Source organism: Bubalus bubalis, chromosome 11 (genome assembly GCF_019923935.1).
Source record: "Bubalus bubalis isolate 160015118507 breed Murrah chromosome 11, NDDB_SH_1, whole genome shotgun sequence".
NCBI classification, from domain to species: domain Eukaryota; kingdom Metazoa; phylum Chordata; class Mammalia; order Artiodactyla; family Bovidae; genus Bubalus; species Bubalus bubalis.
Genome location: NC_059167.1, coordinates 50,518,711 through 50,545,260, shown reverse-complemented (window position 1 = coordinate 50,545,260; position 26,550 = coordinate 50,518,711). Strand labels below are relative to the sequence as shown.

Here is a 26,550-nt window from a genome sequence, read left to right as displayed (position 1 = left end):
TCATGAAGGTCTTTTTTGTACAGTTCTTCTGTGTATTCCTGCCACCTCTTCTTAATATCTTCTGCTTCTGTTAGGTCCATACCATTTCTGTCCTTTATCGAGCCCATCTTTGCATGAAATATTCCCTTGGTATCTCTAATTTTCTTGAAGAGATCTCTAGTCTTTCCCATTCTGTTGTTTTCCTCTGTTTCTTTGCATTGATCGCTTAGGAAGGCTTTCTTATCTCTCCTTGCTATTCTTTGGAACTCTGCATTCAGATGCTTGTATCTCTCCTTTTCTCCTTTGCCTTTCACTTCTCTTCTTTTCACAGCTATTTGTAAGGCCTCCCCAGACAACCATTTTGCTTTTTTGCATGTCTTTTTCTTGGGGATGGTCTTTATCCCTGTCTCCTGTACAATGTCACGGACCTCATTCCATAGTTCATCAGGCACTCTATCAGATCTAGTCCCTTAAATCTATTTCTCACTTCCACTGTATAATCATAAGGGATTTGATTTAGGTCATACCTGAATGGTCTAATGGTTTTCCCTACTTTCTTCAAGAAGAAATAGAACAGGTATTCTTGTTGAATGTCTCTTGGAAGGGCACTGCCAGTCTGTCCAGCTTTAACGAACCCAGCATGGGGCACACACTCAGCTCGTGCTCTGCTGAGACAGGCTGGCCTCAGGTCATACACATGCATGCCCACCATGATTTTCAGTGCAGGTCTGAGAGCAGACCACGTCTGCTGATCCCTCCACCAACCCTGGAATTTCTGGACTTGGGGCTGTTTGGCTGCTGATAGGAACTTGCTGTCGAGGCATTTTCTCCTGTCCTTTGAAAGTTTAGAGCAGAAAGCTTTCTGGTTGATGACCTTCCTAAAGACAGAACAGCTGTAGCCATCCACAAGTTCAAAGAAGGAATGTTGAGAATGTGGGGGAAGGAGCTGCAAGCCCGAAAGGACTTACTCTCTTTGGCTCTGAGGTCCTGAGTCACACACGGCCCTCCCACAGGTCAAACCTAACAGGTAACCTCTCAGGGTCTCTTATTCCCACCAGGAGGACCCTAGCAGGGAGGCCAAAAAGATTACAGTTTCAAAAGCAACTAGTGTCAAAAGGGAGTCTTTTACCTATCTGTAAATGACAAAATTATATCCCAATAATTCTGATGCTTAAAAAAAATCAATTTATGCAAAAACTTCAAGGACTTTTTAAAATTAGAAATCCCCATTAATATCTGAGATGCTCTGTTTAGTCAGAACAGAGTCAAGGGCTTCAGGTGAATGGGCATGCATCACTGGGGGTGCTGAGGGGGCAGTGGGCACAGCTCTGGGCAGGAAGCAGCAGTTGCCTGTGGCGGCACAAAGGGTTTATTGAAGAAACTCCCCTGGGGGAAGCAGTGCCAGGAGAACCCGCCAGGCCTGCTGAAGGGCCCAGAGGAACAGCAGCGGGCAGCCCTGATCACTTTGGGAACTGGGGGAGGTACAGCCACCCGACAGGCACCACAGCCAGAAATGCTGCACGGAGGAGGGCGTGACAAGCAGAGCAACACTGACCTTCACTCGCTTCCCCCAGCTGACCCCCGGGGGTGGGGGAGGGGGGAGCCCCGGGCCTGCAGGGCTCCACCTCCAGCGGGCAGGGCAGAGCACAGCTCTGAGAGCCGAGGAGCAGCAGTGTAGGTCCCTCCACACAGAAGTGACTTCTGTTTCATATAAAAGGGCTGTAAGCCTGCTGTAGATCAAATGAGGTGATGTACACACAGCGATCGCAGGAGAACCCACCACAGTTCAGGAACGAGGAGTAAACAGCGGGTGCCTGTTCATTCTCAGTCATCAACACACTTTCCCCTTTTGCCGTTTTCTGGAAATGGGCCGTCTGGATTGCTCAGACCATCACAACAATCCGGGTACATTTAATCCTCTGTGTTCCCCCCTCACCCCCTCCCACCCAACTCCCAGCCTGGAATGCCCCAAGTTCCTCTACCTTGAGTACTTTCCAGCCATTCAGCTGGGCTGTTTCTTGGCAGACAGGGAGCCAAGATCTGGAGAAAACAAGGGAGTTGAAATAACGGGAGAGTCAAGACTCCTGTTGGGTGATATCGTTTATTGAAAGGCAAACTCGCTTTCTCCAGGAGTTCACTTACAGGAGGCAGCTGCCAAGATAATTCCCTCCATGTGACAAACCGAGGCAATCAAACCAGACCCGCAAGCAGAAACCCAACACAATAAGCCTATCGGCATCGTCGGATGACACTCAGAAGCAGGAAGAAAAATTAGAAAGGTATACGATGATTGTCTCCTCAGCACAGCATTTGGCCACAAACTTGTTTATTAAATAAAATATTTTTTCTTTTTAAACTAACTAAAGGAAATATTCTTGAGTTAGTTCTTAACAAACAGAAAAAAAAATATATGTGTACATAAAATCAAAGAACGATAGCACGTCAGAGTTGGCAAGGACCTGGAGCCCTGGTCCTCAATTCATCCCGCATAGTTTGTTGCTCTGAACACATGTCTCTCAAGGTCATCCCATCAAGGTCACTGGGCTAAGATCAGCCAGGACTTGAAGACATCTATCTCAGCTCTGAGGCTGGTGTTCCTTCCAGCTCAGCACACTGCATGCATCCGGCTCACTGCCAGCCCTGTTACAGTGCAGAAGAGCGAGTGAGTCGACACGGGTAATGTCTCACCTCTAGGGTAAAGATGCAGGACTTTCAAATGGTGAACTCTGTTCTCTTTTCACAGACAGTGTGCTTCTTGCAGACTGCCTCGTGGCTACCGGAAGGACCTGGCCAGAATGAGAGGCAGTAACTTCCTCACAAACCAAGACATAAGCTGACGCGCTCCCAAGGTTCTTGGACCCCAACCTTTTCCATCTCCAATCCGTAGGAATGAGGGGTGGAAACTGCTGGGCAGGCTTCTTGGCAAATGCCTAACGGTGGTGGAAGCAGCGGGGAACTCACAATGAGCGAGAGTCAAAGGACTGCTCCGGGTTCGTGAGCCAGTCCACCAACCACAGGCTCGCTGCGTCCCCCAGAAAATGGAGGGGCTCTGGGATGCGTCCGGAGAGGCTCTGCCTGTGTTCATCAGTGCGGCTGCTGTTTGTCACCCTCTCCCCTGACAGCGCTCCAGGAAGGTTAGGGACTGTGAGCCTCTGTATTCCCTGCTGTGTTCCCAGTGCCGGAGGCTGGGGTATCATGGATGTCCAATAAGTATTTGCTAAATGAATGAATGGTTAAAGGGACGTATGTCTCCATACTCTAAATAAGTAAGCAGAGGCAGAGACAGAGGCAGAGACAGGCTTCGCGCTTCTGCTCTGGGGGCCTCACCCACGGGGGCTGACGACACCTACCCGTGAATGGGGGTGACCACTCTGAATCCCAATGGGTTGGCTCTGTGACCTGGGGTAGGTAGGGCACTGAGATCCCCTTGCTCCCTCCTGCCCTCCAGGCACCTGTCAGGGTGTGCCGGGGCCACAGGCTTCTCACGTTCCAGGATGCGTCGAGACACTGTGAGGCAGCCGAACACTCACACGCATACAACTTGCAGGGTTCCCTCCCGGCCATGGGCCTGACCAGCTGTGACTGGCCCTGGCCGCTGGGTGCGCCTGGGGACCGCCACTGGAAGCCCGGGAGGAAGTGCCAGATCCCTGCAGGCTCCCAGTGCCTTCCTAAAATTCCATCCCAGGGACCTGGCCTAGCCCAGACCTCACCCGGTCCCAGTTACTCCTGCTTAGGTTGGCTCCTATCCCTCGTCCCAGAAGTGAGAAGGATTCTTCCGGTTTGTACAGACATTTCTCTGACTTCTGCTTCTTCTCTCCCTCTCCTGACATAAACCTGGGATCCTGCTCAACCCTCCTCTTCTCTACACATCCCCCAGCTTTCAAGAACTTCTCCTCCTCCTTCCTACCTACACCCCCACATACCTGCTCATCTCCCCTCCTTTCCTCCTTCCCCATCACCTGCCTGCACATCACCTGCCTCTTCCTCAAGTCTAAGTCTGTGATCCTGCTCCCCAAACCCCCCTAGTGCCCACCCACCACAACTGGTCCAGGGGCCCCAAGAGTATAGATTACAGACCTGCTCTGGGAAGGGGAAGGAAGGAACCAACAAGAAATGAGAGGAAGGCTCCAGCCTCCAGATACCACATCATTTGTGGAAAAACCTTACATACAAGTCTCCCCACTCTACCTGCACAAAAGAAATTGCAATTAGTGACCAGAATTGACTCAGTGTGGTTCAGAAATCATAACAAAATTCTAGATAAAATAAGCAACCAAGGACCATAGATACAAGTGACCTCAGACTTACCCTCCCCTCCTTCCTTCAGGGAGTTCTTCACTAAGACCACCTGAACTTCTTTTCTCAGGATTAACTGTCCCTCATCCCCTCAACAATTCCTTTCTCCAACTCTGAGGTCCAGAGTGGTCTTTATTCTACCTTCTCCTTCTTGCCTCTGGCTCCATAATATTTAAAAATCTAGTAGCTTTGTATTTTTAAAAATAATACTCAATAGACACATGTGAACTTTACAAACAAGCCACCCCATAAGGCCTCTGCAACATTCCAAAATGGAACAGCAGCAGTCTAGGAGAAGGTCTGATTTAAAATATGTACAGTCTACACATCATCCCCTCCCCCGCACCAGGGCTAATGCATAGGAACCAGCCTTTGGACCCTTTCTCTTGACAGGGGGATGTGGGGGAGGAGCAGCAATGCAGATGGCGCAGCAGACAGCTGTGCAGAGAGGGGCTCCATCCTGCCAAGTGGCCGCAGGCATCGCAACACATACCCCGCAAGAGCTGCTGCCCAAGCCACCAGAGCTGTGCTACCATAGAGATCCTAGGAGGACGTGACGTCAAGAGGAGATGCCTGGTCTGCAAAGAGGAGGCGATGGCGCTCCCTCTCACGCCTCCCACTGCAGCCCCTGGAAGTGGGCTCAGATCTGGCTGATGACGGTGCTGTCCTTGGGGAAGGTGTAGCTCAGTGGCGCCTCATAGAGGCTCCCCCCATCCGTGCTGAGGTCGTCGTCGTCGTCCACATCATCCAGCACTTTGCTTGGCAGCTTCTTAAGTCTGTAAAACAACAGGGGGCATGTTTCTGGCCCTGGACTGAGGCTCACTTCAGATCTAGAGGTGAAGGGGTTCAAGGTGCCTGTATCTCCACCCCAGTGGGTGGCACATGAGCATGTACAGCAACAGGGAGCAAACTGCCTGCCTGGTAGCACGGGAGGCTGTTGCTGACAGAGAGCTGGGCAGGGCTGGGTTAAGGTCAGTAGTCCTGATTTTCCCTCCTGCCTCAAGCTCCCACGTGGCTTGGCAGGGTCCTGCTGTAAATCCCATCTTAATGTGAAATTTTATCATCCTGTGCACCACGGTTGGTTTGCATTAATTTTTTTAATACTGCATTTTGATTAAGATATTTGGTGCCTCCTTATATATTGCCTCCTAATGCCAACCTGGGGCTGGATTCTCGATAGACATGCCGTGTTTACAGGATTCTCAACAGGCTCTTCTGTGCATTTATGAGAGAAGTGCCTGGGCAGCTGGCAAGAAGCCTCCGGTCACCATCAGTCTCCAGGAAAAGCCCAGCTTTATGAACAAGGATGAAGATAAACTCACCCCTCACTCCAATGCCCTAAGCTGTGACCCTGAGGCAAGGAAAGCAATGTTCCCCCACCCCCATTAATCCCCTATTTTTCTGCTGTGCCCAGGGAGCTTGAGAGAGCAGCTCTTTCCAGAAACCAGGCGTGGGATATCCTAGTTCTCCTGAGAACAGGAACCCACAACTTCATCTCCTTTCTCCCTAACCCAGGCAACCTAAGGGCTGGCCCAGGAACTTCTCCTCTCTACAGGGTGGTGTGAGCCGGTCTGACCTGCTCTGAGCCTCAGTTTCCCCTTTCGGACGACAAGGATAATACCTGCCCTGCTGACACTGGGCAGTGTCATAGGGATGACACTGCCCAGATGACATCACATCACTGCCCAGATGACACCACATGAGGCTGACACATGTGATACCTGCTGAGCACATGGGGTGAATGGAGTAGATACAGCCACTGTCATGTCTAGGACGGGACGACCCCAAAGTGGCCACGGTGGCTAGAGGCCACAGGAGCGGCTCTGAAAGCATCGTGCTCCCCTCAAGCATCGGGGCTGCCACAGCCCCTGGGGGCATCTACACACTTGCCCACCTTAAGTCCTTCTTCATGGAGTTGAGCTGGCCCTGCAGCTGCTCATTCACGTCCATCTGCTCCTCCAGCTCCCTCTGCAGCTTCTTCTTAGAACTTTCCAGCCTGTCGATTTCCTCCTCGGCCTCCTCTACTTGTCGCTTCATTGCCTTCAAGCGCAAGCTCAACTGTGGGAGTGGGGTTGCGGGGCAGAGTGGGGGGAAGGGCAGGCTGTGAGCTGGTGGGTCGCCCAGCGCAGCAAGAAAAGGCCAGTGGTCCAGACTCCTTCTCTTCAAGCAACAAGATATGGCAAAGTGGGAAACAGGCCTCATGCGAAAGTGGAGGTAAGACTCTAAGACAGAAAATCCCACTTTTTCAAAGCCAAGTTCAAGGTCTGAAGTTTGCTGAAGTGGGCTCCAAAGGCCCCATTCCATGCCATAAGGGGCGGAGTGGAAAGAGAAGACTCAGTCCACTCAACTTCGCAGCTTGTCCATCCTCCGAGCCCTCCCCTCCATCTGGCTTCCCCAACCCACACTAAATCTCAAAAGAACTTGCAGAGGGTCCCCTACCTGGTCCTTCTGATCAGTCAGCGACAGGTGTTCATCGTCCACCTGCATCACCAGCTCCTTCACCTTCCGCTCCAGCCGGCGGTTGCTCAGTTGGAGGCTGGCCCGGTCCCTGGAAGGGCAGAAGAGAAGACAGTCTCGTCCCAGTCCCACAGGCAGCCAGCCCCGGGCTGCCTGGTAGACGTGGGCTTGGGGTCAGGGAGACTCACAGCTGTACAGGAGGAAAGTGCTGCTCAATGGACAGATGAGGAAACAGGCTCTGAGAAGGGGAGTGACTTTGCCTGAGGCTGCAGAGCCTGAGAGAGGCTGAGCTGGGGTCAGACCTGCCCTGAGTTCTCCCAGTACCAGACTTCACTTGGTAAGGCAGAGATTCACAGACTGCCAGGCTGTCAATGTTTGGGGTTTTCTGCCCTGACCCAGTCCCTAAAGTCTTACTGAAAATGGATACTGTAAAGTGCTCTCCACACACATACACACAGAGACACACACAACTTCTAGGAAGGTGAGGGGCCATTAGTAAGAATTGAGGAGCTGGCCCTTGGGCCGTGGTCCAAGGACAAGCTGCAGATAATCATGGGGCAGGAAAGGATATGGTCATTCCCGTGGCCCTCCCACCCATGTGTCCATCTCTGACAGATGGCCACGTGGCCCCTGCTTGAATATACCCAGCCCCTAGAGCACAGTCAGCCCCCTCTCATCTAATTCAGCTCAAACTCATTAACTTATGAGGCAGCCTGCCCTATTTAAGGCGTGGAGAAAGGAACAACTAAGAGTTGAGCAGTGGGGGTCCCAAGTCTTAGTCTTCCTGCAACAATATCCTTCCAGGCTACCTTCCTCAAATTACTTACTTGGTGGGGCTCAATTTTCTCATCTACAAAACGGAAACTATTTTCCAGCACGGTTGTATTTGCCTGGCCTTCCTCATAGGCTTAGGAAGATGGGCAGAGATACAGGGGTAAAAGCACCCCGTAACGTGATGCCCAGTGCCCAGCAGGGCCTTTGCACCAGGGCTGGAGCCGGCTTACCTCTCCTCACTCTCCAGACGGTCCTCCAGCTCTGCAATCCTGGCCTCCATCTGCACCACCAGGCCCTCTTTGCTGGACCTGTAGGAACCTTCCAGGTGGATAATCCGGCTCTTTAAGTCCTTGTTCTGGAATCAGACAGGGAGACCATGAGGGGCTGTGTCTACCACACCCTCTGTGCGGAGCAGAGGGCGGGCCAGTGTGTGGTCAGTGACTGGGGTAAGCCTGCTTTCCATCTTCAGATGGGTGGCACTGGGAGACCTGGGCATGTTTCCAGGAAAAACATTTGCACTCGTGTCCTGACAAGCTGAAAGAAGGGGTTCTATCAAATTCCTTATATGCCTGAGTGAAATCTCTGACATATCCTAAGACTCCTGGATAACAGACAAATGATCCTGACCTTGGCCTTTTATAAACCTATTGGTGTGGGACAAGAGAAATAGGCTCCTTCAGAAATATCATATGTCATATTCAGTGAAGAACTTACATGAATGGCATGTTAAAGATACAATGAGTCATGTAAGATTTGTTACCAACACGTGCATTGGACGTGGTTTTTGTTTTCTGGACAAAAAACAAAAGGACACTGGTTTTTGGTTTTTGGCTTTTAAAATTTATTTGGCTGCGACAGGTCTTAGTTTAGTTGCAGCACGCAGGATCTTTGATCTTTAGTTGTGGCATGCAAACTCTTAGTTCCAGCATACAGGATCCAGTTCCCTAACCAGGGATTGAACCAGGGGCCCTTGCATTGGGAGTGAGGCATCTTAGTCACTGGAATGCCAGGGAAGTCTCAACACTTTATTTTTCTCTTTTCATTTGATTTAGCCTTCTTTAGCATCTAGAAAACAACACTTGTAATTCTACTTCTCTGCAGCTTCTAAACTTACAAGCACATTTAAAATTATTGGGAATAACCCCTCTGGAAAGAGGCCTTAGAAAAACCTCTACCTCTCAGATGAGTTATGCTCCAGAGTTCTTGGGCATGCTGTGCAAAGAAGGCTCAACCACGGGGCTCTAGTTCAAAGCCACGAGGAGCATCGGGGGGCTCATGGGGCCAGCTGCCCTCACCTGTCTCTCCAGAGAAATCTTGTCACACTCCAAGTCTTGCTTCATGGCTCGCTCCTGAAGGAGCTCGTTCCGCATCTGCTCCATCTACACCACAGAGACCAAAAACCCAGAGGTCAGCAGGGTGGTTCCTATAGCCTTTGTGCTGAAATGGTTCCCAGGTATGAATTCCAAAAACTAGGTCAGCTCTTTTTCATGACGGGGGCACCCTGTCTTCTCCTCTTGAATACTGGAGCTGTTTCTTAGATATTCTTGAGTTCTCAATGATTGCAATGACAATGATACAAGTAACAATAATAGTTACAGTTAACTCTGCCATTATGGGTTGAATTGTGTCCCCGCCAAAAAAGATATATTAAAGTCCTAACCCCAAGAATCTCAGATGCGACCTTAAAAGTACGATCTTCACAGAAGTAATCAAGTTAAAAACTGAGGTCATTAGGGTGACGTCTAATCAAGTATAACCCACGTCCTTGTTAAAAGGGGAAATTTGAATGCAGAGACAGACATGCACAGAGGTAAGACAGAGACACAGGGAGAATGCCATGTGAAGTTGGAGGATTGGAGTGAGGCGTCTACAAGTCAAGGAGCACCAAAGATCATCAGCAAACTACCAGAAGAAAGGAAGCGCTCACCTACAGGTCCAGAGGGAATATGGCCTCAGACTTCTGGCTTCTAGAACTTGAGAAAACACATTTTGGTTGCTCCAGGCCACCTACTTTATGGTACTTGGTTACGGCAGCCCTTGAGAGCTGCTACCCCTGCTCGGCACTCCAAGCACACTTATCCTATGATATGCCCGCCACAACCCTACGATGTACATACTAGCATCTCTGCTCAGGACTCCAGGGCTTGGAGAAGCTAACCAACTTGGATGGTGACCCATGGCCCCAGCTTGCCCAGGACTGAGGATATGCTCAGGACATGTGACTTTGAATGCTAAAACTGGGGGAATCCCAGGCAAACTGGGGCAAGTCAGTCACCCAGCTTGCCAGGGATCAACACAACCAGTAATGGGGAGCCAGGATTGCCCTGAGCTCCTGACTGCTGCATTACAAGTTCAAGCTTCGGCAGAGGCTTCCATAGCCAGCATGTCTCAGACACTGCAAGATTCCTCCCTTCTTACGCCAGGATCAGATGTCAGCAAGAACACTCCAGGTGCCCTGGCAAAGGCTAGGCCTTCCCTAGGATTTCTCCTATATTAATAGGAAATGAACCTCGCTGAGCAGCATCTGGAAAGAAATCCCATTGCCTGCCTGTGGGTATCTCTATGCCCCACCCGCAGAATGCCTTCAGCAATGGTGAAAAATGTTCTTCAGAAGCAGAGGCCCCACATCCTTTTCCCAGGACCATCCAGCAGAGGGCGGAATGGAAAAGCCCAGAGAACTAAGAAAGTGAGCCAGGAAAATAAAACTGTCTGTTCCTTCTTTGCCTTTAGGTTCAAGGCAAAGAAGAAAAGGAAAGATAAACCCAATTGAATGAAGAGTTCCAAAGAACAGCAAGGAGAGATAAGAAAGCCTTCCTCAGTGATCAATGCAAAGAAATAAAGGAAAACAATAGAATGGGAAAGACTAGGAATCTCTTCAAGAAAATCAGAAATACAAAGGGAACACTTCATGCAAAGATGGGCACAATAAAGGAAAGAAATGGTATGGACCTATCAGAAGCAGAAGACATTAAAAAGAGGTGGCAAGAATACACAGAAGAACTATACAAAAAAGATCTTCATGACCCAGATAATCACCATGGTGTGATCACTCACCTAGAGCCAGACATCCTGGAATGGGAAGTTAAGTGGTCCTTAGGAAGCATCACTACAAACAAAGCTAGTGGAGGTGATGGAATTCCAATTGAGTTATTTCAAATCTTAAAGATGATGCTGTTAAAGTGCAGCACTCAATATGCCAGCAAATTTGGAAAACTCAGCAGTGGCCACAGGACCAGAAAATGTCAGTTTTCATTCCAATCCCAAAGAAGGGCAATGCCAAAGAATGTTCAAATTACTGCACAATTGTACTCATCTTACATGCTAGCAAAGTAATGCTCAAAATCCTCCAAGCCAGGCTTCAACAGTACATGAACCGTGAACTTCCAGATGTTCAAGCTGGATTTAGAAAAGGCAGAGGAACCAAAGATCAAATTGGTAATATTTACTGGATCATCAAAAAAGCAAGAGGGTTCCAGAAAAACATCTACTCTGCTTTATTGACTACACCAAAGCCTTTGACTGTGTAGATCACAACAAACTGTGGAAAATTCTTCAAATCTGGGAGTATCAGACCACCTGACCTGCCTCCTGAGAAATCTGTATGCAAGTCAAGAAGCAACAGTTAAAAATAGACATGAAACAACAGACTGGTTCTAAATCAGGAAAGGAGTACATGAAGGCTGTACTATCACTCTGCTTATTTAACTTATATGCAGAGTACATCATGCAAAATGCCAGGCTGGATGAAGCATAAGGTGGAATCAAGATTGCCAGGAGAAATATCAGATATGCAGATGACACCAGCCTTATGGCAGAAAGTGAAGAACTAAAGAGCCTCTTGATGAGGGTGAAAGAGGAGAGTGAAAAAGATGGCTTAAAACTCAACATTCAGAAAACTAAGATCATGACATCTGGTCCCATCATTTCATGGCAAATAGATGGGGAAACAATGGAAACAGTGACAGACTTTATTTTTTCAGGCTCCAAAATCACTGCAGATGGTGATTGCAGCCATGAAATTAAAAGACACTTGCTCCTTGCAAGAAAAGCTATGACCAACCTAGACAGCATATTAAAAAGCAGAGACATTACTTTGCCGACAAAGGTCCGTCTAGTCAAAACTATGGTTTTTCCAGTGGTCATGTATGGATGTGAGAGTTGGGCTGACTTTATAGTCAGAAAGCTGAGCATTGAAGAATTGATGCTTTTGAAGTGTGGTGTTGGAGAAGAGTCTTGAGAGTTTGCATTTTTTGACTGGCAGGCTTCTAAGTCACAGGGGTTCAGAACTTTACAGCAGAGAACACGGAGCACTCCACTGCCATCATCCACATAACAGAAGGAGCAGGGCAAGAACCCAGGCAGCGCCTACTCACAGCCTACTACCCCACCTGCTCAGGCTCTCTGGACTAATGCAGTGAAAAGGCTTCAAGCGGACTTAGGGTTTAGATACTGCTTTCATACAAAACCAAGGCCCCGGCACTTGTTCTCCTTAGGGCATCCTCAAATGCAGTGGGGGAAAAAAATGCCAGCCACGCACAGGTCAGCAGTCAGTGCACGTAGACACCTCCGTCAGACCCACGACCCCTGCCTGGCCCCAGGGCACTGGGGAATCACATGCTGTGGAGAACACTGGAGACTCCTGTCATTGGTCTCTGAGCACCACGTCCGCAGGTAACAGATGCAGCCTCATAGCACCCCCGCCCCCCAGCAAGGCTGTGAACCAGCCAACACCGCCGCGGAGGTCGTCAGCACGGCTGGGCCACGAGACCGCGATGTGCCTCCTAGGGGAACCTGTTCTGTTCACGCCCGCTGGGCAGAGGCCAGGACCTCAGTGAGGACACGGTTAAACTTTGACTGCAATGGGAAGTGGTTACACAGACAGGCTGCAGTGGCCCAGCTTCTCTCCTGGCTCTGCATCCACCTACATGTGACCTTGGTCATCTCACCTCTGGGATGTGGGCTCCACATTTCTAACCACGGAAGCTGAACAAGATGGCCTATAAGGCCCTTGGAGCTGGCCTTTGCTATTGAAAGCATGTTTGGGGCCCCCACCCCACTGTGGGGTGCTGGGTGGCTCAGGCCGCACCTCCATCCTCTGGCTCCAGAAGCCAGACCTTTGGGAGTGTCCCCAGAAAAGACTCACTCTATCAAGGTGAGAGGGAAGGTGTGTCTGTGAACACACACGGTTGGGAGCCGGTGGAGGGGTGGTCTTGGAATGATGGGGAGGGTCCATCTGCTCATTCAGGCTGGATATCATGACAAAAAGACAGTCCCTGACTTCACAGGAGGATGTTACAACCCCCATTTCCCAGGTGGGAGGTTCAGGACTGGTGGGAGCAGTTTTGGGTTAAAAGCCTGTAGGACCAGGTCCCTCAGTGAAGGACAAAATCTAGGAGGAGGAAGAGTTCAGGGGGTAGGGTGGGGTCCTTTGGAGCCTCAAAGGAAGAAACACCTCGTGTGGTGTGAGGTAGAAAAGCACCGAGGAGCATTGAAAGATTGCCGAGGGGTCCACAGCACGGGCCCAGGCTGGGCTTCAGGACAAACGCTACAACTTCAAGCAGCAGCCACTGGCCAAAGTCTTGCTGCCTCAGTGCTACTAACCAGAAATTCTGGATTCTGCAGGAAACAAGGCCTCCTGGTACAGACGGGCACTCAGGAACCAGCTTCCTGGAGGTTCCCCACAGGTCAAGACCTCCCTGGAGCACCCCAGGGAAATGTGACTCTCCGAAGGAAAAGCAAAATACCTATTATTCAGACTCCATGACATGCCCTCAAAAGATGGCTATTCAAATAAAATGCAAAATAAATCAGAGTGAAGAGTAGGAAGGAATAGATTTGAGGCTGTAAAACAGTTACTGTCACCAGACAGTCAATTTTCCTTCCATCTTTTGGAAATCAAGGCTTTTGGCAAACATGATAGGCTTCCTTCAGTTCTTCAAAAAGAAGCACCGGACGCTAAACTCTAAAATAAACATACCACACGGATCCCTACACAAGGAACACCTCGTGATGGTACAGACAACACTCCCAAGGACAGGTTTCACCATAAACCACAAGTGTTTCGGCCGTGCTCCTCACTACAGTGATCACCAGGACAGGACCTATGACTCCTGAATATTCTAAATCAGGTCCTTCCTACCCTGAACCCACATTGCTCTTTGCTCAGTCATGTCCAACTCTTTGCAGCCCCATGGACTGTAGCCTGCCAGGCTCCTCTGTCCATGGAATTTTTCAGGCAACAATACTGGAGTGGGTTGCTATTCCCTTCTCTAGGGGATCTTCCCAATCCAGGGATCGAATTCGCCCCTCCTGCATTGCAGGCAGATGCTTTACTACTAAGTCACTGGGTAAGCCCCAGGCCCACACTGGCAACAATTAAAGAGAGAGAAAGAAAAAGAGAGAGAAATGGCCTCTGACTTAGCCTGCTTCCTCCTTTGGAACAGGGAAGTGAATCAGAGGCTGGGAAAACATTTCTCTATATAAGCTTTGCGCTTCATGTGCTGTCTACGCTTCAATCATATTAAATACACTGAACAAAAACTTTCCAGTGAAATCAAAAACAGAACAGGAGCTGAAGGCAACAGTTTATCACAGCTGGACTGGAAGAAAGCTAAACCCTGAGCACGTTGGTCGGAAGTAACAGTGTCAGATTCCAATGGGTTTGTGTCAGAGGCACTCGCGACCTGAGCCAGCTCTCAGGATTAGAAGCAGCTGCCTTCTGGGTTAATGAAAAGCCAGAGACATTTATGATGGCTAATAATAATATTTAACCCCATCACCTGTGTTTACCTTTGGGCTGTAAAGGGCTTGGTGCACACACACTCTTACCTATTACTAAAAATGATACTCAATCACGAGAAAGGAAAATTATTAGTAAGCAACTGTACACAGTGGGCTTTTGAGCAGCCTCTACAATAGGAGGCAGTTCTGAGACCAGGATCATTTTAACTAAAGGAAAAAAGAAAGAAAGAAATCCCATTCTGATCTTTCACTCGCTGACTGCAAAGGAGCCGTATTTCCCAGGCCCATATTCCAGTGACTGCACTCTGGTGTGGACGGAGAAGCAAGTGCGAGCTAGCCACTCAGGAGCAGTTCCCGAACATGACTGCAGAAGCCCACGCCTTTATCTACCAGGACTTATCCTGCAGTTGCCAAGGCAACAGGGCAGCCCTCGAGCTGATACTCTTCCTCTTGCCTGCTGGCCACCTGGGTTGAACAAATGCTCTTTCCACTAGGCTGGGTTATCTTGGCCTCCAAGGCCTAGAGAACACCTTTCTATCTAGGCCCCACTCTACTGTTAACTGTTGCACTCAGCCACCAGAACCACACGGCAGTGCCTGAGGAGCCAGAACATCAGCCTCTGGGTCATCTTTAAAACACCAAGCTGGGCCATCTCATTGCTGGACACAGGAGAGTCAGGAGAGGAGCAGGTGAACAAAAATCCTCACTCATATTAAGAGACAGTGTAGCGTTGTTTTTCACTTGGGAATAGAGACCCAAACATTTGGGGTGTTTCTATACTACCCTCACCCACCCACTGCCGGGATGATGGCAACAGGTGGGAGGTAGTGGGCTCTGAAATCAAGTCGTGGCTCCACACCTTTTTAAAGGTCTTGAGTCCCTATGCAGCCACTTAACCTTGTAAGCCCTGAAAACAAGAGAAAGCATGCAAGTCCCAGGCTCAGTGCCCAGCACCCAAGGAACCCTCAATAAGGATGGAAAATGTGATAAACAGAAACAAGGTTTTGGAGGAAGGAGAGGAAAAGAGATTTTTCTGGATTTAAACAGACCAAAAACCAATAAAGCGCCCACTATTGTATTCAAATTTCCTTCAATTTTAAGAATATCCTGAGCACGTATTGAAAAGGAAGGCTTCAGAAGGCCTGGGAACTTACAAATAATGTTGGCAGCATTTACTGACCATCAGATGTAAGCATGAGAAACTGGAAACAAAAAGATGAGAAGGACAGAATGTTTGGTCTCACAACCCCCTTTCCTGTCCTCCGTCCCTGGGAACAGCCCAGTTGAGGCTTCTGCATTCAGGTTCCTGGGCTCCTGCCCATCCTCCCATCTATCCACTTAGAGCACACACTGTGTGCTTCACAGTTCTGCTCAACAACCTTCCAAGGTCCCCTCTGCCTTCAGGATATGCATTCCTTTCAAATCCTTCAACCTGCTTCTTTAACCTGCCTTACGGAAACTGGAAACCTAACCAAACACAGCAGTCCATTTGGTGCCCCTCAAAACAGATCCTACCACTGAATCTTTATTCATCCACTCCATTCTATCTAGGATTCATTTCCCATTCCTTTGGTAGTTTGTCCAAAACCTACCCTATCTTCAAAGCCAGGTCTTGGGCAGCCTTCCTCTAAGAACGTCCACAGTCACCTGTGCTGTGATGGTCTTTCCCTCCTTAGCTGCCTGACCCCTTCCCTTGGCGTATAGTTATCTGCTGCTTTTTCTGATGATTTCCCATTGTTTGGGCATGCCTCTCCTCAAACCCCGGCACCTCAAGGATAGAGGCTACTCTCAACAACCCTGGAGCCTGGCCTCAGGGCTATGCACGTAATGGGTGCCCATCCCATTCTGCCCACACTGCTAGACAGAACTCTGCCTTGGGAGTCAGCCATGTGCCCTAGCTAGATCACAGGTAACTCTGGGCCTTGCCTCTCTGTCTATTACACAGAAAGTCTGGGGAAATGAACCTGGGAGGTCACTGTCAGATCAAAGGTTCTGCAAAATCTGGAGTCCTGCCCCAAGGCCACAGAAGCAGAGCCCCGAACCAAGGTCACCTGTGAACCTGACTGTGCCCATCTGTAACCATTGCCAAAAGCCCCCAGATCATCACCAGCAGGCTTCCTGACCCTAAATTAGGCAAAAATGCTCACCCTAGTACTCGCCCTATGGCACCCCAACCAACACATAATACCACCCTCCCAGCAGGAATTCTTGGTCTTGAGGCTATACACACTGGCTACGTTGCTCTAACAGCATCGTCGACTCTCCCTGGCCTGTTAGGGGTTGGCCCACTGTGCTTGCAGCACCCTTCTTATCTCTGCTCTTTGTTCTTAATAAACTCACTTCCTTCTGAAATGCTCTGTGTCTGGAAACTCTTTTCCAACCTGCGCTTAGACAGCCACAACATAAATGGGGTAGGCCACTCACTATAATTGCTGGGAAAATCTCTTTCTAGCTTTTCCACTTAAGCCCTATAACTAAGATGAGGAAAAATAACGGGAGATGTTCAGAGGAAGCAAAGATTTAGAAGAGGTACTTGTGAGCAGGCAGAGATTAAGTAGAGGGAAGAAGTTCAGTCTTTGACTTTTTACTTTTAAGGAGACCAAGATCCAAAACAAAGTTCCCCAGACCTTCCTGTTTCAGGGCTGTTGCGGAGCATCCAGAGCAATGCTATGTCAGGCTGGAGACAACAGACAGGCGCCATTTCCTGTTCTTTAGGGGACACTTCCTGTGAAGGAACTGTCACAGAGCTGCATTTGAGGGGGCGGAGGAGAAGGGGTCTTAGGTTTAGAACTTTCCCATTTCTCTAATTCTGGCAGGAAGGCACCAGCACATCCCTAGAATTTAACCTAAGTGGACTGAAATGGTTTCAGAATCAAGGCCCCCTCATCTATACCCAGAGCCCTTCCTTGGACCTTTAAGAGGCAAGAAGCAAGCCTCAGATTCTCACCTTGACTTTGAGAGAGAAGTAAATGCTCTCCTGTAAGGCAGGTATCTTTGATCAACCCATTCTCTACCCTTCCTCACAAATCCAAAGGCAACATAGGCCAGGAGAGAACTCCCATCAGGAGACCTCACTTGTCTCAGGGGTTTGTTTTATTGTTTCAGTAATTCCTACATCAGTTTGAACACAATGCTCAGTCTCTCCACTTTAACAGACACCAGGCTTTACCCTCCCTACCCCAGAGAGGGCAGTGAGAACAAAGAAAAATGATGAGGAAAACAGAACAAATATTGCAAAAAGACTAGAGACATCTGTGAAAGCCAACTTTACAGGGACATAAACACAGACCCGGGGAGAGAAGAAAAGAGTTAAAAGGTGACTTAGACACTTAATTTTATAAAATCCTCTCACAGCATTTCAATGTCAGAATTCAGAAAAGACTTCAGAAATCTCCTGGACAAACAGTCTCATTTGTCTAGATCTTAGAAGCTTCACTCAAAGAGGCTGGGGCTTCCTTACAGCTACATGAGGTCAGTGCAGGAGGCTGGACAGGGACTCTTTTCCATAAAACAAGTAGGTTCCCTCTACATCCTCCCCAGGCTTGCTTTAGGTTCTCAGCTCAGGGAAAATACTTTCAACTTTGACCAGATCACAGAGAGCAGTTCCATTCTCCGTGAACCATACTGGGAGGAAAGAGAAGAGGCTAAAATAACTGGATTTGAGTGAGGAGCTGTCTTAGGGTTGGGCCACCAGCTGAGCCAAGGGAGGCAACCACCTCTGGTTCAGTTTGTCTGATATTTGGGGGCTGCAAGGCTGTTTTAAGTGCCTGAGCAAACTTCAGAAGACAGTGGAGAACAGAGGAGCCTGGCATGCTACAGTCCAGGGGTCGCAAAGAGTTGGACACAACTGAGAGACTGACCACCACCAACAAATAATGATGGGATGACATACTCCTAGACCTACCATTCCTAGTGATGTGACACCCCATCCCCAGGATATGACTGAGGCACTCTGAACCTTAATTAAAAAAATGGAAACAAACCCCAAAAACCTTGGGATCATACCAAGTGTAGTTGGGAAAATCAGTTCCATTATCTACAGTGTGAGGAAAGTGCGAACTGTCCCTGGCTGCCTCCCAGTGTTCCTGGAAGGATCAGGTATCCTTGCAACTCCTGCTGATTGAAAACTGCAAACATCACTCGCTTGCATGGCACTGTTACCATGCTATGAACGCCTCACAGATGTATGCACTGCTAACTCACTGGCAAAGTTCTTGAAGGAACAGACTGCATCGTATCAGTTACTTCCAATGGCACTAATGCAGTGGTGGCCACCAAATTTCATACAATTGCTTGCTGAACTCATGATTCTTCGAGCCTCAGCTCTAAAAGCACTTTGCCTGTTGTGACTAAGAGACTGTTTTCCATAGCCACTCTGGAAACTTTCATTCTACACACTTTATGGTATATATTTCACCTCCCTTGTAGTGGCTCGCCCCATCTTCCGTCATTTCCATAAGCCATGGACTTGCTCCCCCTCCACCAGCCAAATCCTCAGGGTTAACCTCTCACATTTCCTTTTCCATGCAGGATGATCCACACATCACTCAGCGACAGAACAGTACCTGTTCCCTGCTCCGGGTGATCCGCTCAGACAGCAAATCCGAGTTGTTTCTTTCTTCTTCCAGCTCCATCTCCAGTTGAGACACCTTGTCCTGAGAAAGAAGTTACAAACACAGCCTACTTAACTTGCACTGACCAAGTTTTTAGGAGCAAGGACTGCCCTGCCTTGCACAATACCACAGGGACATCAGAGCTGAGCACCATGAATTAGAGTTTGGCAAAATCATGTGTCTTTTTCTCATACTGTGCAAAGTACATCTTTTAAAACCTGTTTTATTGCTTTTATAACGTAATTGTGCAACTAGAAAACACATAAAAGGATTAAAAAATTGCCCCACTGAGGATATTTTATATTTCCTTCAAGCCTTTTTTTTTCTCTATGAATCGGTAATTTTACAAAGATCTACCTAAGCCTAACAAGCATATGTTACCTGTTAAAAGACAACGTGGAAACCAGGATAGCATCCAAGGCACTCTTCTCTAACTACTGTAAACTAACTCAGGACAATGTTCTCTTTTTTCCCTTAATTGTGAGTTTATTTCCAAGCTAATGTCCAGTTCTCTAGCTTATTACCAAAATACCCAATAACTTTCTCCGGGACATCTTTGAGACAATGCCAGAAACCCTGAGTGTATCAGGACAATGTTCTTCCTCTCTCCTGCTCAGGGTTTCCAAGACCTTCACAGGAATAGAGTCTGAAGCAGGCTTTCGCATCTGCCTTTTCCTTCTAGGCACCTCATAAAGGCTGGTGTAGTCCCAAGTCCCAGCAGAGTAACATAAAGACAGTGTTGGCCCATTCTGCTAAGCCACCCATCATACAAAAAATAGTTATTTCTGTCTTCCTTGCAGGCTCCTAATTTAACATCACTGAACATTAAGAGAAAAGCACTTCAAATTAGCTTTGTATACAAAAAAAAAAAAAAAGAGGCTTCAAACACAAACCGCCCCACCTAGAATGGGAGGCTATGGGGTTGGTCCATGCATTTCTCCTGTCACCAACCAATGTGTCATACATCCAGACTAAGTCAGAGCCATGCGGCAGGCACACTAAAAGCAATCAGCATCTTAAGTTTTTATGGGAGCCTGCAGCATCTGTACATAAATATCGTCTCTGCGATTGTCAAAGTTGGCTGACGAGCCTGCGTGTGCACCAAAAATAAAACTCACTGAACTCTTGTGAATGACTCAATGTCTGTGAATGCCTTCTCTGTTGTGAGCAAAACCTACAGAGAACCCAAAGACCTGTCTCCCAGGAGAAAACAGGCACCTGAGTTTCTGAGTTTACAGGCTCATTAATGAGAGAGCTCTTGAGTCTAAGAATTAATCTATCAAGTGCTAGTGAAGGAATAAGCAAGATATTAGTCACAGCAAGACAATCTTGCCAGTGGCCTCTTAGGGGAGGAAGCACCCGCTGGTGTGCCTCATTGGTGGGGTCTTGAGAGCTGTTCATTCATGCTTAATGGAAAAACAGCTAAAATACTGCACAGGGGCAAATGAAGCTTAGCTATGCCACTGCTTCTAGACCTTGAGTTAGTAAACGGAATATGTTTTTTATAGTCAGAATATTCTAGAAGGAGACGACCTGATGACTCAAAGGTTGACTAAAAGCACCTCTTCACAGGGTTCTCTCCCTGCCTACAATTCATACTATACAGAACCCAGCAGGAGACTTCAGGGGATCAGGCCACGGGTCATTACACCAAAGGTTTTCACATCACTGCCTGACGAAGCTTTAGCTTGTTTTCAACCAGATTGTTTGAGCCGCAGAATAATCACTTCCTAGTTACCTGGGTTGAGCTTAGTTTGCCTAAAATGACCTCCCCTAATGAGATTAGAACCAGGACATTGGGAAAATATATTGCAATCTTGAAAAAAAAAACAAAAAAGATAAAACCATAACCAAGTAATTCTAAGCCTCCAAAAGGGCTGATCTAATAACATCTTTAATGGTTGAAACATCACTTCCTAGATATAAACTGCTACTAAGTCCCCTGGAGGTTTAAAATTTATTTCTATTTATTTGCAAAGTACAATCAGGAATTCCATAGCTTTTAAATTCCAGCTATCTCTTCCTGGCCTTGAGCACTGTCTGACTTTTATCAAAACCTTGACAATGTTAACTTTTTCCATAGGTCTGAGGCTGATTTTTAAGTGTTTCTTTTCCTCTCTAAATTCCACTGGGATGTGGGCTGTGTGTGGGAGTAGGGGGTGGATGTTTCTGGTTTGGGTTTGGGGTGGGGTTTCTGGTTTGGGGTAGGTTTTGTTCTTGTAAATTCATTTTGTAAGTTCAGCGGGACTGATGTTAAGTTTCTTCCTGTCTTTCTTGGTAGAATGTTCAAATTTGGATTCTATTACTCACATTTTTCTAGTGTGTTGTGTTTTCATCTTGTAAACAGATCACCCCAGCTGAGCACTTTCTGATAGACTGTCCTGGACTATGTATACATGGTTATCCAAAAGTGACCTGAGCCAGTCTGCTGCTTGTTTTGGCACAGCTGGACCCTCTGTAAGAAAATACGCCAGAATCTGGGGAACAAAAGCGGAACATGTGGGTGTCCTTAGGTGTTGGGCGGTTTGGACCCAAGGCATGGCTGAGCCCCTCCGTATTCACAGCAGCCTTGTCTCCTTTGCAGTTGGAAGTACTACCCAAAGCAACAAACTATCTGTTGTGCCCTATCTATGTGCCCTTCTGAAAAATCATCTAATCTCCTCTGGATGATTTTGCTTCCTCTTCAAGACAATGATGAGACTACAATAAATGATTTCCATCATTCCTTCCAGCACTGACATCTTATGAATCTATGAACTACCCGGCTTCTTCTTCAAATCAAGAAGTGACTTTAGGGACTTTTCTGGTGGTCCAGTGGTTAAGAATCTGCTTGGGCTTGATCCCTGGTCAGGGAACTAAAATACCACATGCCCATGTGCTGCCGAAAAGCCCACGCGCCACAATGAAGACCCCGCACAGCAAAAGAAAGAAATGACTTTACAAACATCTGACTGTGCAAGAGAATAAAAAACCAAAGACTTTCCCAAAGGCTGAGGTGTGCGCAAAAAGGCTGCTGCTTCCCTTCTGTCCCACACGCATCTCCCCAGACCCTGGCTGCCCACAAACCTCCATCTGCTTGACGAGTCGGCCTCGGTCATCCTTGAGGTGACTCTTCGCCTCCAGCTCGTACTCCAGGTCCTTGAGTGTCTGCTCTAGAAGCTGCCTTTTCGTGAGCGCTTCTTCCTGAGCTCTCTGGTAGTCCCGTAACTCTTCCTCCATCAGGCGCATCTAGAATGAGGAGATATGGGGGTGTTCATCTGGGCACATAGGAGCACAGAGCTCTCATGAGTGCGCAGGCTGACCCCGGAGAGGATACAGTGGCTCCCGCTATGCTGGAGGTCAGAAAACCCTGAGCAAGCACCACCTCCCTCTCAGCCTCAGTTTCCTCTTTTGTAAAAAGAAGCCTTGAGGACTTCCCTGGTTTGCAGGGGTTGTGGGTTTGATCCCTGATCAGGAAGCTAAGATCCCACATGCCTCTGGGCCAAAAAAAAAAAATCAAAAACAAAACATAAAACAGAAGCAATACTGTAACCAATTTAGTATAAATTTAAAAATGGTCCACATCCTCCCTCAACAAAAATTGTTTAAAAAGGAAGCCATTTTCCAGCTACAGAGAAAAACCCCATTGGGTTATAAATTCAATCCAGTAGATGTTGGCCAGCATTATATAAAATGGAAAAAAATATCAGAGTAGTACAAGCAAACATTGTTTTCTGAAACATTTCTACTAGATACTAATATGTTTGTATGGATGCATGCATTACTGTGTTACAAGGCAAGACATCTTTCTTAAGGCAGGTCATGGTCAAAGATAATTGAAAGCCCCTGAACTAAGTTAGCACCTCCCAGAGCATAATCTTGCTCACCTGTAATAGGTTCCTCTCAACAGAGGTTTAAAGTGAGGGGAAAAGAAAAGCTAAAATCATGACTCCAAAGCAACCTGCAGGCACAAAATCTATTACTACAAACAAATTAAGAGAAAACCACTGGTTTCTAAAAGAATATGGTCAGTTGTCATAATTTACAGTGTTTTGTTCCTCCACAAGGTGGCACTGAACTGAAAGCTTTGAAGAAAGTGTAAGAGACAATGAGCTTGATTCCCAAGAGTTGCGGTGTTTTCCACTCCTCTGAACTCTCCCCAAAGGGACTAGGCACCTCAGCACACAATAGGTATTCCTTAAATATCTCTGTGGACTGATTCGGTGAAGGCTGTCTGTTTATTTCTCAGCGTCCCTCCTGGAGGTGGTTCAGGATAACAGGTGGAAAACACAGTCTCAGGAACAGACTATATGGGTTAATTTCCTTTATGATAGCAAATGGCAAACTCCAGTAAAGAGTAACAGCTTTGGGGCTTCCCTGGTGGTCCAGTGGTTAAGAGTCCACCTTGCAATGTAGAGGACACCGGTTCGATCTCTGGTCTGGGAGTATTCCACATGGCATGGAGCAACTAAGTCCATGAGCCACAACTACTAAGCCTGCGCTCTACAGTCTGCAAGCCACAATTCCTGAAGCCCTCACATCGCAGCTGCGGAAGCCCAAGCAGAGCAATGAAGACACAGCACTGCCCAAAACACATAAATAAAATTATTTTTAAAACCACACTTTGCTGAGAGGCTGGTATGTAATTAAATATTAAAAAGGAAAAGAAATACCAGCCTTTGGGAGTGGTTTTCACAGAAAAGTGGGGAAGCCTCAGAGACAACCTTTTTGGGGACCCAACAGGTTAGGCTAGTTTAGGAAGCCCAGAGGGAAGACTAGGAACTGTGTTTGCCTGCTGGAGGCTAACAGGAACACCCGACATTTCTGCGAGAACAGCACAGTCTTGACGAAGACATCTCCTGATAAAGCCTAGGCTGGCGTCAGTGGGGACTGAGTGACAGCACAAAGTGAAAACCCTTCCATGGAAAAAGGATGATGAGACATTCTTTGGATACAGAGATGCTCCAGGACACGAAAAAAACTCTCCAAATAAAAAAGTCTTTAAAAATCTTCTGTGCTTCAGTGTCCTGATTTGCAGTATTGTGATAAATATATCAATAAACCTACCTTAACGAGCTGTCCTGAGACTCAAATGAGGTCATACCCCACCCAAAGTACGGGGGTTTTACAGTCAGACTGATAGGTAATGGTACAGCTCACATTTCCTTCTTGGTATCCTTTCCAACATCCAGCCCGTTCCTGCCTTCTGATGCCCTCAGTCCCTAACATCCACCAAGAGCTCTACCATAACCGAGAGTATCCGAGAAGGACATGCACAAGACAATTAGCAGTACAATGTCTGCAATCATGAAGTAGACAAATAACTTCTGAACCTACCAGTGCTCACTTTAAACGTAATTAAAAACTGCCCTTGGCGAAGTGGGATTTAGAAAATAAATGCAACAACAGTGAACTCCAGTCTTAATTCTCTAAAGATGATCCTCATCAGAACTTTTCTAGCTCTAGGTCAAAGGTAAAAAAGGTAAAAGGCCTGTTTCTCTCAGCAAACAAAGCAGTATTACCGCACTCAAGGTGCAAAGACCCTTGCAGTTTTTTCTGTTATTGAGAGCTTTAACTAAGTACAACCAAAACGGGATGGAGGGTGGTGAACAGAGTTGAGTTTGAGTTTTTTAAGAATCCCATGTGATCCTGGCTTATTGATTCACTTTTGTTTCAAACAACTCCAGGACTCCAGCACCCTTAGGGTGGTTTCTGACTGTAGTTTCCTTCTAGAAGGAGGAGGTGTCTGTTTCTGCCATTCAAACGGAAACACTGTCTCACAAGGATAGACCAGTGAGAATATCAAGGAAGTACAGTCTTTGTTTTCATCTTAAGGAATTCTTTTTTGAATTACTGCCCTTTTACAAACAACACTGGTCTCCATCTGGCCCTAACTAATCTCTCTGAATCTGTTTCCTTATCTAACTAGAGGGTCTCTAAGGTTCCTTCCAATCTGAAGATTTTAGCACCATAACCATTATACAAAAATCAAAGGGCAGCACTGGACAAGGGTCACTGTGACACTGATTTTCTGAAATCAAAGCAGCTTACAAATATTTGTTGGTGTTCTGGCAAATATCTGAATCCTCTCACCCAGTTGCTATGAAAATGATTGTTTTTCAATGCCAAAGAGAACTGTGCTATCAATACGCTAATTTCAGTTCTTACTAGAAGTCCTGTGTCCTGAGACCCTAAACCAGAGGAGATCTGTTATCAGGCTCCTTTCAGAAGTAGTGTAGAAGTCTGCAATAAATATCCATTGTTCTTTCACACAGTTTCAGCACTGACTCATGAATGACCTTTCTTTGATCATCAAAGATAATAAAAGTTTGTTTTTTAAAGAAAAATTTGTTTTCCTATGGAATCTTAGTGCTCTTGGTACTGCTTATGAAAAAAAAAAAGAAAAGGCAAGCTTTAGAATTATAACAAAAACTAGTATTAGTGTTCAGGATACACAGATCCTTTGCCATATAGTCTCACATGTTACCTCATTTAATTATTAAATCATTACTATTTTGTATATTTTTAAGATGTAGAAACAGATGCTCAGAAAACTGGAGTAACTTGCTCAAGGTCATCTAGCTGGCAGGAGGCAGAGTAGAAATCAGCTTACATGGTACTGGCATTTTAGAGCCTTCAGCTTTCCATTAAATAATCAAAAACATTCCCTTTATTATTCACATTTCTTCAGAAGTCAAGACTTAAGGGAGCTAACATTTGGGTTACTTTGCTCTATTATTCTTAAATATAAAACCAAGAATACACTTTACTACTTTCAGTACTCATAAATTCCTGAAGATTTCTGTCTCCATTATTGTTGTTCTGAAACTCTTATCCACCACTTCTACTGCAATGAAAGTCCATGTAATTTTAAGCCAATGGCAAAACAAACAAACAAACAAAAAAACCTGATTAATCTTTGTTCTAGGATTAAATTAAAACATTACCACATATGAATCATTTAGACACAGCTGGGCACACCACTGCTGCTCCATAAACAGCCGCTAAGCTTTTTTAGGCAGAATATCTTGGCTTAATCACACAAACTAAAGTTGTGCCAATTTCACGTCAGAGGCCCTGAGTTCTCTGTGTCTTAGAATGCCATCTGCCCTGATGCAACCATCCTGAGAATCAAGCTCAAATGCTGTCTTAAGAATCTACCCCAGTGGGAATTCCCTGGCAGTCCAGTGGTTAGAGCTCTGTGCTTCCAGTGTAGGGGGCACAAGTTCAATCCCCTGTCAGAGAACGAAGATCAAACATGCTGTGTGGCAAGGCAGCAGGAAAAAAGAAAACAAGAATCTACCCCAGCCTCTCCTGGAAGAGTTTCAAAGCAGATTCTAAACACGGGTAAACCAGGACTGTGCTGGTCAGCCATTATTACCTCATCCTGCAACTTCATGGCAGTCAGACGGGACTTTTCTGCCTCTAGAGTTTTCTCCTTCAACTGTCTTTGCATCTCCGCAAGTTCCCTGCGATTTTTCTCCTTGTATTCATCCAGTTGGTTCTGGAGCTCCAGCGTTGATGTGCGGGACACCTCGACAATGTCGGCCATCTGGAGAAGTGACGCAGGTGTGAACCCCACCCCACCACCCACCCTGCCGCCATAAGGCTTCATCTGGAGCCTGGGAGTTAGGCTTGCACCCCATCACATCTCCTCTTCTCTCCTGTGTAGCCCCCCAAAGTCTACAGATCATGGTCTGCCCAGATTAGT

General features: G+C 47.1%; 1 protein-coding gene across 4 annotated transcripts in view; it reads right to left on the bottom strand.

Annotated features, from left to right (window-relative positions):
- Window positions 1-2,061: 2,061 nt before the first annotated feature.
- CGNL1 (cingulin like 1) overlaps window positions 2,062-26,550 on the bottom strand; it is a 169,015-nt gene continuing 144,526 nt past the window's right edge. For all 4 annotated transcript variants that reach the window (XM_006048718.4, XM_006048719.4, XM_006048720.4 and 1 more), the window contains 8 exons: window positions 26,221-26,391; window positions 21,927-22,088; window positions 18,813-18,902; window positions 8,802-8,885; window positions 7,737-7,861; window positions 6,715-6,823; window positions 6,170-6,333; window positions 2,062-5,051 (listed from right to left, as the gene is read on the bottom strand). In XM_006048718.4, coding sequence (XP_006048780.3) covers window positions 4,916-5,051; window positions 6,170-6,333; window positions 6,715-6,823; window positions 7,737-7,861; window positions 8,802-8,885; window positions 18,813-18,902; window positions 21,927-22,088; window positions 26,221-26,391 — 1,041 coding nt within the window. In that variant the 3' untranslated portion in view covers window positions 2,062-4,915. The remainder of the gene's footprint in view (window positions 5,052-6,169; window positions 6,334-6,714; window positions 6,824-7,736; window positions 7,862-8,801; window positions 8,886-18,812; window positions 18,903-21,926; window positions 22,089-26,220; window positions 26,392-26,550) is intronic.